At 45.7% G+C, this 15356-nt stretch overlaps 2 protein-coding genes across 3 annotated transcripts in view; one reads left to right on the forward strand and one right to left on the reverse strand.

The window, feature by feature from the left end:
• Positions 1 to 6920, reverse strand: part of DDX1 (DEAD-box helicase 1) — a 103034-nt gene extending 96114 nt beyond the window's left edge. Inside the window, exons 1-2 of the mRNA XM_085895250.1 lie at positions 6799 to 6920; positions 6433 to 6484 (exon numbers count right to left, since the gene is read on the reverse strand). Of these exons, the coding sequence (XP_085751376.1) occupies positions 6433 to 6484; positions 6799 to 6814 (68 nt within the window). The 5' untranslated portion in view covers positions 6815 to 6920. The remainder of the gene's footprint in view (positions 1 to 6432; positions 6485 to 6798) is intronic.
• Positions 6921 to 7052: 132 nt separating this feature from the next.
• RTCA (RNA 3'-terminal phosphate cyclase) overlaps positions 7053 to 15356 on the forward strand; it is a 42667-nt gene continuing 34363 nt past the window's right edge. Inside the window, exons 1-3 of one of the 2 annotated variants that reach the window (XM_085895274.1) lie at positions 7053 to 7291; positions 7397 to 7497; positions 12223 to 12366. In XM_085895274.1, the coding sequence (XP_085751400.1) occupies positions 7184 to 7291; positions 7397 to 7497; positions 12223 to 12366 (353 nt within the window). In that variant the 5' untranslated portion in view covers positions 7053 to 7183. The remainder of the gene's footprint in view (positions 7292 to 7396; positions 7498 to 12222; positions 12367 to 15356) is intronic. The other variant, XM_085895263.1, reaches the window with a different exon arrangement.

Here is a 15356-nt window from a genome sequence, read left to right on the forward strand (position 1 = left end):
AGTCATGCTGACCGTCTTCTTTGACTCCAGTGGCGTGGTTAATCACGAGAACGCACCACACGGCACAACCATCACCAAAGAGTACGACCAAGAGGTACTGCGTCGCCTTCGTGACACTGTGCGACGCAAACTGCCGGACCTGTGGGCAGCGGTCAATTGGCAGCTCCATCACGATAACGCAACCGCCCATTCTTCACATTTGATGCAGAGTTTCCTGGCCAAACACAACACACCTGTGCTTTGTCAGGCTCCCTACTCTCCCGACAAGGCTCCGTGTGACTTCTGACTTTTCCCCAAGCTGAAAATGCCCCTGTAAGGGACCAGATTTCAGTCCAGAGAAGACATTATGCGGAATGCAACGGACCAGCTGCGCGCCATCCCAAAAGAGGCGTTCCAGCGTTGCTTCCGACAGTGGCAGAACCGTTGGGAGAAGTGTGTGGCAGCCCAAAGGGACTACTTTGAAGGAGATTAGTGTAAGTTTGTTGTATCTGGATACGAGTATTTTTTATGAACAAAGGTCGGATACTTTTTGAACACACCTCGTATGTATGTATATGTATATATATATATATATATATATATATATATATATATATATATATATATATATATATATATATATATATATATATCCATATATAATTCCAGCAATCTCTGTGTGTCTGTCTGTCTGTCTGTCTGTCTGTCTGCGACCGCCGTTTCTCAATGACCGCCGGGCCGATCTCATTGAAACTTACCAGGAATATTGCCGGGGTCCGGCGGATGTGCCTTTTCGAGGTTTGATATCGATCGGACGAGCGGTTCCCACGTTACGGCCATTTATCTGTCGACCAATGACAAGACACGGTGCTATGACATCACGAATGACGTCACAATTAATGTTTCTTTATTTCTTTATTTATTTTTGCATGATCGACGGTCCGATTTGATTGAAACTTGCCAGGAATATTGCCGGGGCCCCGCGGATGTGCTTTTCAAGGGTTGATATTAATTGGATGAGCGGTTCCCAAGTTATGGCCATTTATCTGTCGACCAATGACAGGACATGGTGCTATGACATCACAATTAATGTTTATTTAGTTATTTATTTTTTATCATTTCTTTTGCACGATTGAAACTTGCCAGGAATATTGCTGGGGACCCGTGGATGTGCCTTTTCGAGGTGAGAGAGAGAGAGAGAGAGAGAGAGAGAGAGAGAGAGAGAGAGAGAGAGAGAGAGAGAGAGAGAGAGAGAGAGAGAGAGAGAGAGAGAGAGAGAGAGAGAGAGAGAGAGAGAGAGAGAGAGAGAGAGAGAGAGAGAGAGAGAGAGAGAGGCTGCACATACTGGCACTCACCTACGGGCACGCACCTACGGGCCCGCCCCTACGGGCCCGTACTAGTATATATAATTCTAGCAATCTGTGTGTCTGTCTGTCTGTCTGTCTGTCTGTATGTATGCGACCGCTGTTTCTCAACGACCGCCAGTCCGATCTGATTGAAACTTGCCAGGAATATTGCCGGGGACCCGCAGATGTGTCTTTTCAAGGTTTGATATTAATCGGCCGAGCGGTTCCCAAGTTACAGACATTTTATTGCTTTTTTCAGTGTTAGAAAGGTGTATATATCGCAGCTGAAGTGTCGCTCCACCTTAATCACCTTATCATGCAATTTTTCCCAAAGACATCTCAGAATAATGATAACAGCATATTAATAATAATAATAGCACAATAATTGGCAGTAATAAAAAGAATAACGTGATACAATGACCAATGTCTGTCAACCAATAACGACCTATATATTGTCTGTCAACCAATAATGACCAATAACGTCTGTCAACCAATGACAGGACACGGTGCTATGACATCACGAATAACGTCACAATTGATGTTTATTTATTTATTTTTTGGGGTTTTTTTTGCACAATTGATGTCACAATTCTTCTTCGTTTGGTATGACGTTTTGATCTCTTCGTTTTGGTCTCTCCCACATCTCACACCTGTAAATTGAGGGAATAACCAATTAGCTCTCACCTAATCAATTAACCCAGGTAACTAGGATTATCTATCTATAATTCCAGCAATCTCTGTGTGTGTGTGTGTCTGTCTGTCTGTCTGTCTGCGACATCGTTCCTCGACGACCACCAGTCCGATCTGATTGAACCTTTCCAGGAATATTGCCGGGGACCCGCGGATGTGCCTTTTCAAGGTTTGATATTAATCGGACGAGTGGTTCCCAAGTTACGGCCATTTATCTGTCAACCAATGACAAGACACGGTGCTATGACGTCATGAATGGCGTCACAATTAATGTTTATTCTTTTTTCTTTGCACGATTGACGTTACAATTCTTCTTCTTCGTTTAGCATGTCGTCATGATCGACGCTGGGGACCTGTGTATGTGCCTTTTCAAGATTTGATCTCGTTCTTCATCCGTTTCAGCTGTTTCCCAAAGTTTGAAAACAGTCTTTTCCCAAGGTTTGATTAATTGTTCAAATTATTAATTAATCCTAAGGTTTGAATTTTTCCAAGGGAAAGAGCTCTTTCCCAAGGGTCTGAAAGCTGTTTTTTCCCAAGGTTTGAATGAATTGTTGTGCTTGGTAGACATTTGTAAATACACTTACAGAGAAAGTGGAGAGAGAGAGAGAAAGTGGAGAGAGAGAGAGAGAGAGAGAGAGAGAGAGAGAGAGAGAGAAAGTGGAGAGAGAGAGAGAGAGAGAAAGTGGAGAGAGAGAGAGAGAGAGAGAAAGTGGAGAGAGAGAGAGAGAGAGAAAGTGGAGAGAGAGAGAAAGTGGAGAGAGAGAGAGAGAGAGAGAGAGAGAAAGTGGAGAGAGAGAGAGAGAGAGAAAGTGGAGAGAGAGAGAGAGAGAGAAAGTGGAGAGAGAGAGAGAGAGAGAGAGAAAGTGGAGAGAGAGAGAGAGAGAGAAAGTGGAGAGAGAGAGAGAGAGAGAGAGAGAAAGTGGAGAGAGAGAGAGAGAGAGAGAAAGTGGAGAGAGAGAGAGAGAGAGAGAGAAAGTGGAGAGAGAGAGAGACAAAGTGGAGAGAGAGAGAGAGAAAGTGGAGAGAGAGAGAGAGAAAGTGGAGAGAAAGTGGAGAGAGAGAGAGAGAGAGAGAGAGAGAGAGAGAGAGAGAGAGAGAGAGAGAGAGAGAGGAGGGGGAGAGAGAGGAGGGGGAGAGAGAGGAGGGGGAGAGAGAGGAGGGGAGAGAGAGAGGAGGGGGATAGAGAGGAGGGGGAGAGAGAGGAGGGGGAGAGAGGAGGGGGAAAGAGGAGGGGGAAAGAGAGGGGGGCAAGAGAGGGGAGGGAGAGAGAGGAGGGGGAAAGAGGAGGGGGAAAGAGAGGGGGCAAGAGAGGGGAGGGAGAGAGGGGGCAAGAGAGGGGAGGGAGAGAGGGGGCGTCACAATTCAAGAGAGGAGGAGGCGAGAGAGGGGGACGGGAGAGGGGGTGAGAGTGGGGGCGAGAGAGGAGGGGGGAGAATAGGGGGGAGAGAGGGGGGCAAGAGAGGGGGGCAAGAGAGGGGGAAAGAGAGGGGGGAAAGAGAGGGGGTGAGAGAGGGGCGAGAGAGAGCGGCGAGAGAGAGCGGCGAGAGAGAGCGGCGAGAGAGAGCGGCGAGAGAGAGCGGCGAGAGAGAGCGGCGAGAGAGAGCGGCGAGAGAGAGGGGCGAGAGAGAGGGGCGAGAGAGAGGGGCGAGAGAGAGGGGCGAGAGAGAGGGGCGAGAGAGAGGGGCGAGAGAGAGGGGCGAGAGAGAGAGTGGGCGTCACAATTCTTCTTCTTCTTTTGATATGACGTCACAATTGACGCTGCGGACCTTAGTATGTTTCCCAGGTGTTTCCCAAGTTATGGCCATTTATGATACGGTTGGTCTGATCCAATTGAAACAAAGCCCCAATCCAGTCATCGTTTACGAGAGCGAAAGAACAAAGCTGCACATACTGGCACGGTATATACATACACATACACACACACCATCAAGTATTGCCATCAAGTTTGAACAAAATCCCCTCCACGGTTCTTTAGATATCGTGATAATGAGATTTAACACGGATGGCCATATGTACGGATGGACAACCTGAAAATATAATGCCCCACCACCGAAGGTGACCAGAGCCATCAAAAGAATAAGAGTTAGATGTCTCATCAATGGACTGGCTGCTTCGTGAAGAGAAAATGGAGGTGCATATCCATAGTTGAGTATCAGGCAATCAACACAATCATGTGCATCCTGCTGTGCTTGTGAAGCTCACTTCTTGTGGCAAGCGAGGCAGTCTTCAGAGCTGGCTTTTGCACTCTCTTCTATTTGTACATTCAACATGCTGTGATCAATGGGACCCTGTCCTCCTCCCCATCAGTCGAGGTTAAAGCGTGCCGTGGCAGTGTCTCCGTTCCCTATCCAATACAATACAACATCCCACCGCCAGACAGAAAGCAGCCGTGTTACTCTCTGCTAATAAGGAATTGATCAAATTTGCTCCCAGTTTCACCATGTCCCTCCAGAAGGTTTTGACAAAAAACCCACACGTGTATTTCCATGGTCAACCACTAGAAAAGGTTCAGTCCCTTGAACTTCTAGGCCTCAGAATCGGCTATGAGCCCATGACCACTCCTGAACCGACCATTTTGCAAACCTGGCCTCCAAAAAAGTCGCAGAATAGTCATCGTCCGTTGCTCAGTCATTCCTTAAGAAATTAGATTTACTCATAACCGACAAGGCCTTTGTCCACAACTCAATGGAGTATTGATCTCTCATATGGAATGGTACGAGGGATGGCACACACATTGATAAATCACCCTGCCTGTGAAACGCTGGGATGATAGTTTTTCGCTGGGTATGGCATTCAAACCCAGGTCCCTCTCTATCGAGTGCAGCTTGTGGCTGCTGGTTCCATCATTGGTTGGGACGCGGCTATGCCGCTGATGCAGTGTCCCCCTTACCAGTACACTGGTGCTCATTTTGCTGACCTCGGAAGGATGACAGGCTGAGTCAACCTCAGGCTGGTGTATTTTAATTCAGCGGCCAACGGGGCTTGAACTCAGGACCCTAGGATCCCAAGCCGCCACCTTAACCACTAAGCCAACACCAGGCTTTTCAAACCCAGGTTAGACATCTTAAAAGTGAGTGTGTGTACCTCTAGTCTCAGCCATCCTGCCAGCCACTGATTTAAGGATTACATGATATTACAGTGAGGTTTTATCTCAATACTGTATCTTATGTTTTATCTAAATATATTAAAGCGGATGAAGGGGGCCTGACACTGAGAATTGCCCCTGGGCACATTCTAGCTCTGGGCAGCCGTGCATGCACCATCATCTCATGTCATCCCTCGGCATGATCTTTTTACCCCCATTTAACCCCAAATAACTTAACCCAATGCCCTTACTTGCAAATTACTGCGTCCCTCTCTCCGCTTTGTTAATTCCGTTGCTTGCCGTGTTCAATCGTGGCTCTACCTCGACCTTCAGTCATTAAGTCACCACGCTCTTCAATGAGCCAAGACTTTGCATCAAAAATGGTTTCATCATGTTTAGGTTAACTGGACTACCCAAGGCAGTTGGAAAATTCCATGACCACTTTCACAATGTCCCTTTTGAGTCGTGGTCCATTATATTGCAATGTAAAGACCTCTTCCTTTAGTTCTGTTTTCCAACTGCACCCCCCCACATCTCAATCACAGCTTGCGTACGTACTATGTAGATGGCCCTTCGCAACTGAACATATTTTTAGATCCTTGTGGAGGATCTCTCAGTCTTATTCACGTTGTTGTTCTTCACCTTCTTCTTGTGGACTTTTTTGTTTCACAGCCTACAGTTTTCATCGAAACTTCCAAAAAACTTGGCACATATATATGTAAAAATACCCTGCGCAGACAGTAACGATCTCCGATTTTGAAAATTCCTCCGAGAAAAAAAAAAGTTATGACGTCAAAATATCTCCGCTAATGGAAATCGGCTAAAAAAAATTATCTCCGAAACTAGGCAAGCTTTTTGAAGTCTGTTTGCGGGAATCGAACAGGGCATTGGCAGAGATGAATTACCGCACATATGATACATCACATCAATTTTTATGACGTCATTCCTATTTTTTGACATTTTTTGTTTCACAACCCAGAGTTTTCATCGGATCTTCGTGAAACTTGCCATGCATATGCAGAAAGCCCACGCGCAGGCAGTAACCGTGTCCGATTTTGGAAATTCTTCCGAGAAAAAAAAAAGTTGACGTCATAATATCGCCGCTAATGGAAATCGCCTATACCATTATCTCCGAAACTAGGCAAGCCGTTTGAATTTTGTTTGCGGGAATCAAGCCGGGCATTAGCAGAGATAAATTATCGCAAACCTGATACATTACAATGACGTCATATTCGTTTTTATGACGTCATCATTAAGAGGACGAGGATCTTAGCTCATTTGAGCTTGTTTCCCATCTTCACACTTCACGGTGTAACACATAAAAATACTCACAGCCAATCCATTTCTTCAATAGCTTGTGCTATTTCAGGCATAACCCCCATTTCTGCAAATAACATTTTTTTTATTAGAAAAAAAAAACAAAACAAATTGAAACCACAATTCATGTCAAACTTGAGGAACGTTTCACAAAACCACGCAGAAGATAATCTTGGCACGTTTGGCATGAAATTGTCGACAAAAAAAAACATCAAAGAGGAATAAATGAAACACGAGGAAGAAAATTGCAAACATAACTGCGGCCCGTCAATTATCGTGAGTAATAAAAAAAAAAATCGTCACGAAGGCCGCTCAATGGAAACACACGAAGTCAGCGCTCGTTCGTGAACGGCTGTCATCAAGAGTCGCGACGTTGCAAACCTGAAAACGCGGCCATGCTTGCATAAAGGAATCGAAATCGCCAAAACAAACGGTCTTTTGGCCTCTCACAGCCGCCGTACGGGTGTCTTTGGGCAGGAAGTACGTCACGGTTTGTGGGCGTGACGTCGATTCAAAGCTGACAATTAATAAAAAACAACAACAACAACAACAACAACAACAACAACAACAACAACAACAACAACAACAACAACAACCATTGACAGCTTGCAACGTGGTGTTTCGAGCATTACAATCTGATGCGATCATCGTCCTTTGTTATAATAATAATAATAATAATAATTATAATCATTATATAGCAACATTTATGTCACGTTCACGTCTCCACTTTTAGACGAACGTGTATCAAACCGGTTTTAAGTGTTCCATGAGGTTTGTGTGCGCGTCACGTGCCTCGCTCACCGTGGTTTGTGGAGGGACGCACGTCATGGCGGGACAAACCCCAATTAATATCGACGGAGCTATCTTAGAAGGGGTGAGTAACCATCCTTGGTGTACCAGGTCGACGATGCTGAACGTGCAGCGACACGTTGATGTTGTTTGACTGTTTTTTTTGTTTGTTTCATGGTGTTCACGTCAGGGCGGCCAAAGCCTCCGTGTGAGTACGTCGCTCAGCTGCATTGTGGGAAAATCCATTCGAGTGTTCAACATCCGTGCCGGCAGAACGACGCCTGGATTGCGGTCAGTGTTACGGACGCACGTGCCTGTTGGTTGCATCACTGTTGATGCAGTGCCCCCCCCCCTCCTGCTGCAGGTCAGGGCAGGGATTTATATTGTTGTGGGCCAGGGTTCGGTGGCGATAAACGACCACTAGGTGGAGCAGTGGAGCCGTCTTCCACTGAACACCCGGAATTTAGGTCGTGTCTCTCGGACAACTCCGAAAGGTCACGGGTCTCTTAGTGGACCGTGGTCGCCAATAATTTGACGGCGTGGTGTAGAGTTAATTGCCTAATTTAAATATACCTAAGTACTCACGCCGTCTAACTACCGGGAGAGCCACACCCTCGGCCGACTTTGTCCGAACCGAGTCGCTGTTACCGACTCGGATCCGGCGTAAAGCCGCTGTCACACCTTCACGTTTTATGCCTCAGTCGCATTTGCTCTACGGCTAGGATATGGCGGCCGTACCCCCCCCCCCTGAATTGACAGAAACGTGCGGCGGCCGCAGAGATTCTGAGGTGGCCTCAGGGTGGCCCTACGCCATATGGCTATCTTTTACAGGCCATAGGGGTCACCGTGGGATTATAGCGCGGAGTTATAACTTTTTTTCATTTCTACGCTGGCCGTAGCATTTCGACAAGCCAAGCTGTGACGTAGATGTGTTCCATGTCGACCGTATGTAGGGCGTACGGTGGGCTTGTGTTATTCGTGTGGCTGCTGTAGGCTCTTATCAATGAAAAATGAATTTTGCCAACCCCCAAAAAATTACGGCGGCCACACTATTTCCGCGGTCACCGTAGGGTAGTCAGTCCTAAGGTATCCCTGTGTTCAACGTACGGTGGCCTTGCGGTCTGTGTGACTACCTGCAGGCAACGCAGGGTCGACACACGGTTCCCCTACACCTGCCGTGCGTCCTATGTACGGCCTCCGTGGCAGTCTGCGTCGAGCGTGCGTCCACCGTGCGTTACCGCTAGAGATTGGGGTATAAGTGTTTGCCTATACTCTGAACTGGTATATTCAGTTATATATATTATAGTTGTAGTATATACTGGTATATTCCAAACTGTTGTATTTTTATTTCAGTAAAAAAAAAAGAACTGGTATGTATGCCCACTCGTTACCGTCCGTCTGGCCGCACGTTCGCCTTCGGGCCCCCCTGCGGTCGCCTTGCGGGCACCTTGAGGCTACCTTGCTTCTGCCTTGAAAATTATATGGCCAACGCAGGGACGCCTTAAGGTCACCGTGCGACATCAAATCAAAGACCGTACGGCAACCCCACGTTTTCGGTCTCCACAATTTATAAATACGCCGTGCGACTCCCCAAAAAATAAAAACGTATTTGACTGCTACATTGTGTGACCGTGGAAATACTGCGGCCGCCCTATAATTGCTAGTGGCCGTAGATTTTGTAAACCCTACGGCTGCCGTGCCAAATGTGACTGGCCTTAGCCAGCGTATGCCGACGCATGAAAAATTTGGCGAATACACTGGCACACGTCGAATACGTTATGGGTAAGTTTTGTATACGATGTAGTACGCCGAGCTCATCGACAAATCTTGTGCGTGCACAAAATTTGTTGATGTGCTCGGCATATGACTCACACGTTCCTCATACGCTGGCCATAAGTTGTAGGCACGTTATGCAATCGTTGACAGACGTCGACACACGTTACTTGTAAGTTATTCATAAGTCGAAACACGTCGAGGTAATGTCTAGCGTACCCGAAACATTTCTAACCTATGTGTAACGTATCTCCAACGCATATTGACGTATTTAGACGTATTTCACGTCTTCCGGACGACCACAGCTTACAGCTACCGTATAATGGCGTATTGGCAGCGTTTAGGGTAATTGGTATATAAAAATGGGGTTCACAGGAGGAACCCGTCAGTGTTCCAGACTACATGGTGAGTAGATGTCCATGTCATCCGAGAGATGGAGGATCCGGCAAGGCTGAGACGAGAATACCTACTTGTTGTCCTCCAACATCAACATGACCTCATCGATTTGACACTGTACCAGTTGCGTGCCAATGGAGCCAGGAGAAGAAGAGGTGAACGGAGGAGAAGGAACTGGGTGAGACCATGGATCGGGAGGCGACGGCAGTTTGGCATGTATGACCAGCTCATGGTGGAACTCCGTAACGAGGAGTTCTTCGAAGTTTTCTTCGGCATGACGGTGATGTTGACACTTCGATGTCTAGTGCGGTTATGATTTGAATCGTTGAGCTGCAGCCTTTTAATAGGCTACGCCACGTGATCGTCGGTGATACGCTGCCGCGCTATGCATAAGTTAGACTATCGTTGGGCATAAGTTGTGAATGCCGACAACAGGCTAAGCATTCGTTGGTATAAGTTATGTTATCGAAACGTTCTCTGCACGTTACTAATACGTTATGAATACACTATTATATGTCCAAAACTGAAAAAAAAATAGTTCAGCATACGCCAGCGTTTTAGATAAATTTTGATACGTTGCCATACGCTGGCTAAATCGTCAAGGTGTGACAGGGGCTTAACCGAGCGGGAGTTACCAAAGCCACGCCGGTCCAAATGACAACTTACGGCATCGATGGCCTCACTATTTCTCAATACGCACCGTGCTGGGTCAATGGGAGAAAACACAGAAAACGAGCTGGAACATTTAACACTGGTTTATTACAATAATCGGGAGGGAGACAGAGCAGAGTTATCCGAATAATAGCAGGCAATTTACAATGAACAAAAACACTTAACAATTTCTACTTATCAGGCTGGCGCCACACACACACACACACACACACACACACACACACACACACACACACGAAATGGACCCCGTGGGGTCTTTATTCGGTCCCTCAGCTCAGGAGGGAAAGGCGAGCTGGGGACCAAGGCCTTGTCGGGTACCTCCCCGCCTCGTGAGGTCACACCCGACCACCACGGTGGGACTCGAACCCACGACGTTTGAATTGCTGCTTCCACTAGAAGTCCAATGCGCTATCCATTGCGCCACGGAGCCACTCGAAGGACCGCAGAAGAAAAGCCACCACGATGAGCCCCCACGACCAAGACCAAGCCAATCGCCACGATGACTCCAGTACACTCGTCCTGACCTTTTGACGGGGCGAACCTTCATCTGGCTGGGGCATAGCCGGCCCTCAGATCATGAGCCTCCTGATTGGACAAGGGTTGGAGTGCTGAGGCGATGAGTGAAGAAGATTTGTTGGCATTGTGCGGCTTCAAGACGTAAAAAAAAAACTGACTATAAAAGAAGCCCGCAGCGCACACATAGGGGGTGGGGCCCTAACTATAAACACATACGAGATAACTGAACTACGGGGACTGCTGTCTGTCTGTGTACAAATGGCTTCCAGATTCGTAACAATATTTTGTTCAGGGTGCTGGAGATGACTCGCCTGCTCTTCGCGAAAGACACCGTAGGGTGGGATGCGTGGGATCATCAACGATAATCAACTATTGTTCGCACACAAGACATTGAGCTTGATGTCCATCTGTATAAGACTGCACACTGATGTATTAATTGCGAAGCCCATGAAGCACTATTAAATCCGACAGTTTATATTCATGTCGGGAATATAACTCGGACTGCACAGAAAATAGGTAAACGAGAAAAAAGACATAAAATGTCAATTTCCCCCCCCCCCGCCCCCCATTGTTTTAGTAATCCTGCTGTACAGAGTTAAAGGGATAGAAACTAAAATGGTCGCCAGTACATCAGTCGGCCATCTTTGATCAGATCGCAAAATAAAGTGAGGGGCACGTGCATGCCGTTATGTACTGTGCTTGTGCCAAGTTTGAACAAATTCGGACCATGCATGTTTGAGAAATGGTTTGGGACACATTTAAGTAACAAAATGGCCGCCAGTCGGCCATCTTGGATTATACTGCGGCGGGGGGGGGGGGGGTGGGGGGATGACATGCGTATGTAAGCAATCATTCTTTATCTGTGAGCCAAGTTTGAACAAGATTGGTAAATGCATGTCCGAGAAATGGTTGAGGACTGACGCGCGCACGCACAGATACGAAATCGAGACCAAATCCATAAGCCCCCGTTTCGGACGAAGTCCAACGGGGGCTCATAACCCGGGTTACGTGCATGAAGCAAAAACATACCTACTGCTTAAAATGCAAAACACCTCGCAGGACTGGAAAACGTGGGGACAGGAATACAGGACTGTAAAGGGGGGACTTGTAATACTCGCTCCCACCTGGAGGCGGCTATACATGATGCAAATTTGCATGGATAATTTGCAACCCCTCCGCTATTCCCCTCCCCAAGACCACTGACAAAGATCAAAACACCCCTTTGCATTCATTGTGGTCATGCCGATCCTATGTCGCAAGCCTGGATGTAATCGGGCCAGAACTGCAGGAGGAGTAGTGCGGCAAACAAATGAGCACCAGTTCATGAATTATCGTACTCATTTCGGTATGCTTGTGAAGAAACAATCCTTATGGATGGGATAAGTCTCCCAGAATTGGTGTACATTATTTCAGTATGACTTGTTTTTCGGCACCCACCAGGTGGGGCTGCAGACACACATTTACATGGAGAGAATTGGGGTCTTCCCCTTACTCGCATGCAGTAACTTGGTTTTTTTAACCTCCTAAAAACCCTCCGATGTCCAGCAGTTCAGGATGCAAAGAAGTCGAGCAAACGGACGCTTCTCAAATTGTCGTTTGATGATAAACTTGAGTGAGAATTTCTGCTTCTGCATCCGATCTCTTTGCCCTCCCTTTCAGACCTCAGCACCTGTCTGGTCTCATTGCTGTGCGTGACTTGTGTGGAGGGTCACTGCTGGGTGGCGACGTCGGATCTCTGGAGATCACCTTTCAGCCAGGTCCTGTGAGAGGCGGTCAGCTTATTGCCGATACACACACAGCGGGGTTAGTACAGCAAATTGCTGCAGCTTTGCTTGTTACTGTGATTTAAAATATAAAGTATATATTGCATTCAAGTTTATTCTTATTCGGCTGTCCCCCCCCCACCTCCCCCCCCAAAAAAACCGCAGCGGGAGTCGGTGTGTGTGTCTCAATCACCATCTCCATAAGTGGGTTTTATAATGTGAACCAGAGGTATTCCCATGTCTTAAAGGATCCACCTCCGTTTCGGTTTCGGGGAATCACGACTCATGGACCAAGTTGTGAAGTTTTCTTGTTCTCAAAGTTCTGTTCCGAGGTCTCTCTTCAGGATCATCACCGAGCCCTGGACAGATTCAAACTGTTGTTCGTTTGTAATAATATTCCCAGGGATTTTTTTATTTTGCTCACCTGGACTTGAATCAGGTGAGCTTATGCGATCGAGCAGTGTCCGTAGGTGAGTGAGTCAGCAAGTCCGTGAACACTTCGGTCATTATTGCTTGAACCAAACACCCAATTTCAATGAAACTTGACCACAACCGTGATGTACCAAAGTTTATCGACCACATCAAAATCTGCTGTCATTGAGGGGGGTTGACCCCCCCCCCAAGAATCGGTATTTGCTCTCTTCTCCGAAACGTCACACTGTTTCGATGAAACTTGACCACAACCTTCATCACCAGTGATGTACCAAAGTTTATCGACTGGATAAAAATCTGTGCTCATTAAAGTGCAGTGTACAGGGGGTTTTTTTTCGCCCCTCCCCCACCCCCCAAAGTAGGTATTTGCTTTCTGCTCCGAAGCTACACACAATATTTTGATGAAACTTGACCACAACCTTCATCACCCAAGATGTACTAAATTTTGTTCATTGCATAAGAAAAAATTCAGGTGAACAGAGGTTATATTTTCACCCCTGTCTGTCTGTCTGTCTGTCTGTCTGTCTGTCTTTGTCTATGAGTAGGATATCTCAAAAAATTATGAACAGATTTGGAAGAAATTTAGTGGACAGGTTGGGTGCATGGTGTGACTAGGACAAATTTATAAGATTTTGGTGAAAATCCGGACGTGAGTTTTTTTTAATTTTTCAAGTGATTCTTCACCATAAAGAGATGGTGCCAAAATGATGCATCGCATTATATTTCAAAACTTTGTGGATGGATTATGATGAAGCTTGGTGGATGAGTTGGGGAGGTGACAAGAAGAAGCCAATTAGATTTTGGTGTGTGTGACAAGGATGAATGTTCCGAATCCAGATCCGGCCTATCATTGGGAAACAAAACATAAACTGTTCAGCCTGGTGGACATATGCACTCAACTGAGTACCATTTATAGTTTGTCACTTGCAAAATCGAAGATTTTTTTCAAGTATATTGGTCAGTCGATTTTGTTAACCTCCGCCATCGAAGATGGACGGGGGTTACTGTTTTCACCCGTCTGTTTGTTTGTTTGTTTGTTTGTTTGTTTGTGAACAGTATTACGGAAAAAAACTCCTCAACGGATTTCGACGAAACTTGGTGCGGGGATTAAGTATGGTTCAAGGATCATGCCATTAGATTTTGGACTTGGACCAAAGTCCAATGTGGCCGCTATGGTGGCGATTTTGAAAAAATATTTGAATTTTTGTTTTTGCATTTCTACATGTTTTAAGTGATTTCCAACCCCCCCCCCCCCAAAAAAAAAAAATTTAGACAAAAAAAAACAAAATTTTGCAACTTTTTTTTTCAACAAAATTTCGATTTTTTTATTTTTATTTTTTTTTGCATTTCTACATGTTATCAGTGATTTCCAACAAAAAACATGCCAAAATTATAATTGCAGCTGATTTTGGAACTTCAGGTGGATATACCCATGTAAAATCAATTTGGCTCAAGGAATCTAGTTATGACGAATTAATTGAGTATGTAAAAGTTAAAAGTAAAAGGGAAAGTTGCAAACTATAACTCTGTGAGCACTGTTGACGTCAAATTGAATGAATAGGATATCAGGTTCACTTGAGTGACCAAGCAGTATTGGCGGCGGAGATTTTGCACTTTACTGAGTGCTCCCCCTCTAGTTATTTGTGTGTTTGTCTTTTTGTCTGCTTGTGAGCAGGACGTCTTAAAGTTGTGGATGTATTCGGACAAAACTTGGGCAGGTTGGGTGTGATAAGGACTAATTGATTAGATTTTGGTGAAGGTCCGGATCTGAGAATTTTCTAATTTTTAAAAGCGATTCTTCATTTTTGAGTAACAGGGCCAAAAACTGGTATATAGCACAATATCTCAAAGAGTTATGGGTGGATTTGGACGGAACTTGGTGGACAGGTTGGGTTTGTGACAAGGACAAATTGATTCGTTTTTGGTGACGATCCGGATCTGTATCCTGATAATGGAATTTTTAAAGTGATTCTTCACCATTGAGAGATGGGACCAAAAGCAATATTTATCTCAATTTCTCAAAAAGTTGTGGAATGGCTATGACAAAACTTGGTGGATGAGATGGGAAGGTGAGAAGAACAAGCCGATTATACTTTGGTTAACGTGCGGATGCAAATCTGGCCTGTCATTGGGAAACAAAATGTAAACTGCTCGGCGGCCGGTTAGAGGAATGCACTCTTCTGATTGCTGTTCTCGTTGGAGATGTGTTCCTTTGGAAAAGATTTCGGTCCGAAGATGCAATAAAGATCTTTTCCATCACATTACTTCTCCAGCGAGACAACATGGTAACACTTGAAGGTGTAGCTGGTAGTAAGCTTTCTTCTATTGTCTTTATTGTTCCCACTGTGGACATAGCAATCCCTAATGCTTTTGTGATTTGGCTAAGTATTTCACCAATTCAAACTTCCTTCACACATCTAATTTTACATCGAAGGTACTTGCTTTATGGTCTCTTTGCACATCATTATCACTTGATGGGCTTTTTCAGACATCTTGAGTTACTTGTACTGAAGTAAACATTGTAAAAGGGTGAAACCCTCCCTGCACAGTGCAGTACTAAGTGTAATCAACACAATGGACTGAGCCAAAACAAGCCAA

The sequence above is a fragment of the Eptatretus burgeri genome, chromosome 1, assembly GCF_056783735.1.
Source record: "Eptatretus burgeri isolate ZD-2024b chromosome 1, Ebu_testis_v1, whole genome shotgun sequence".
Lineage (NCBI taxonomy): Eukaryota > Metazoa > Chordata > Myxini > Myxiniformes > Myxinidae > Eptatretus > Eptatretus burgeri.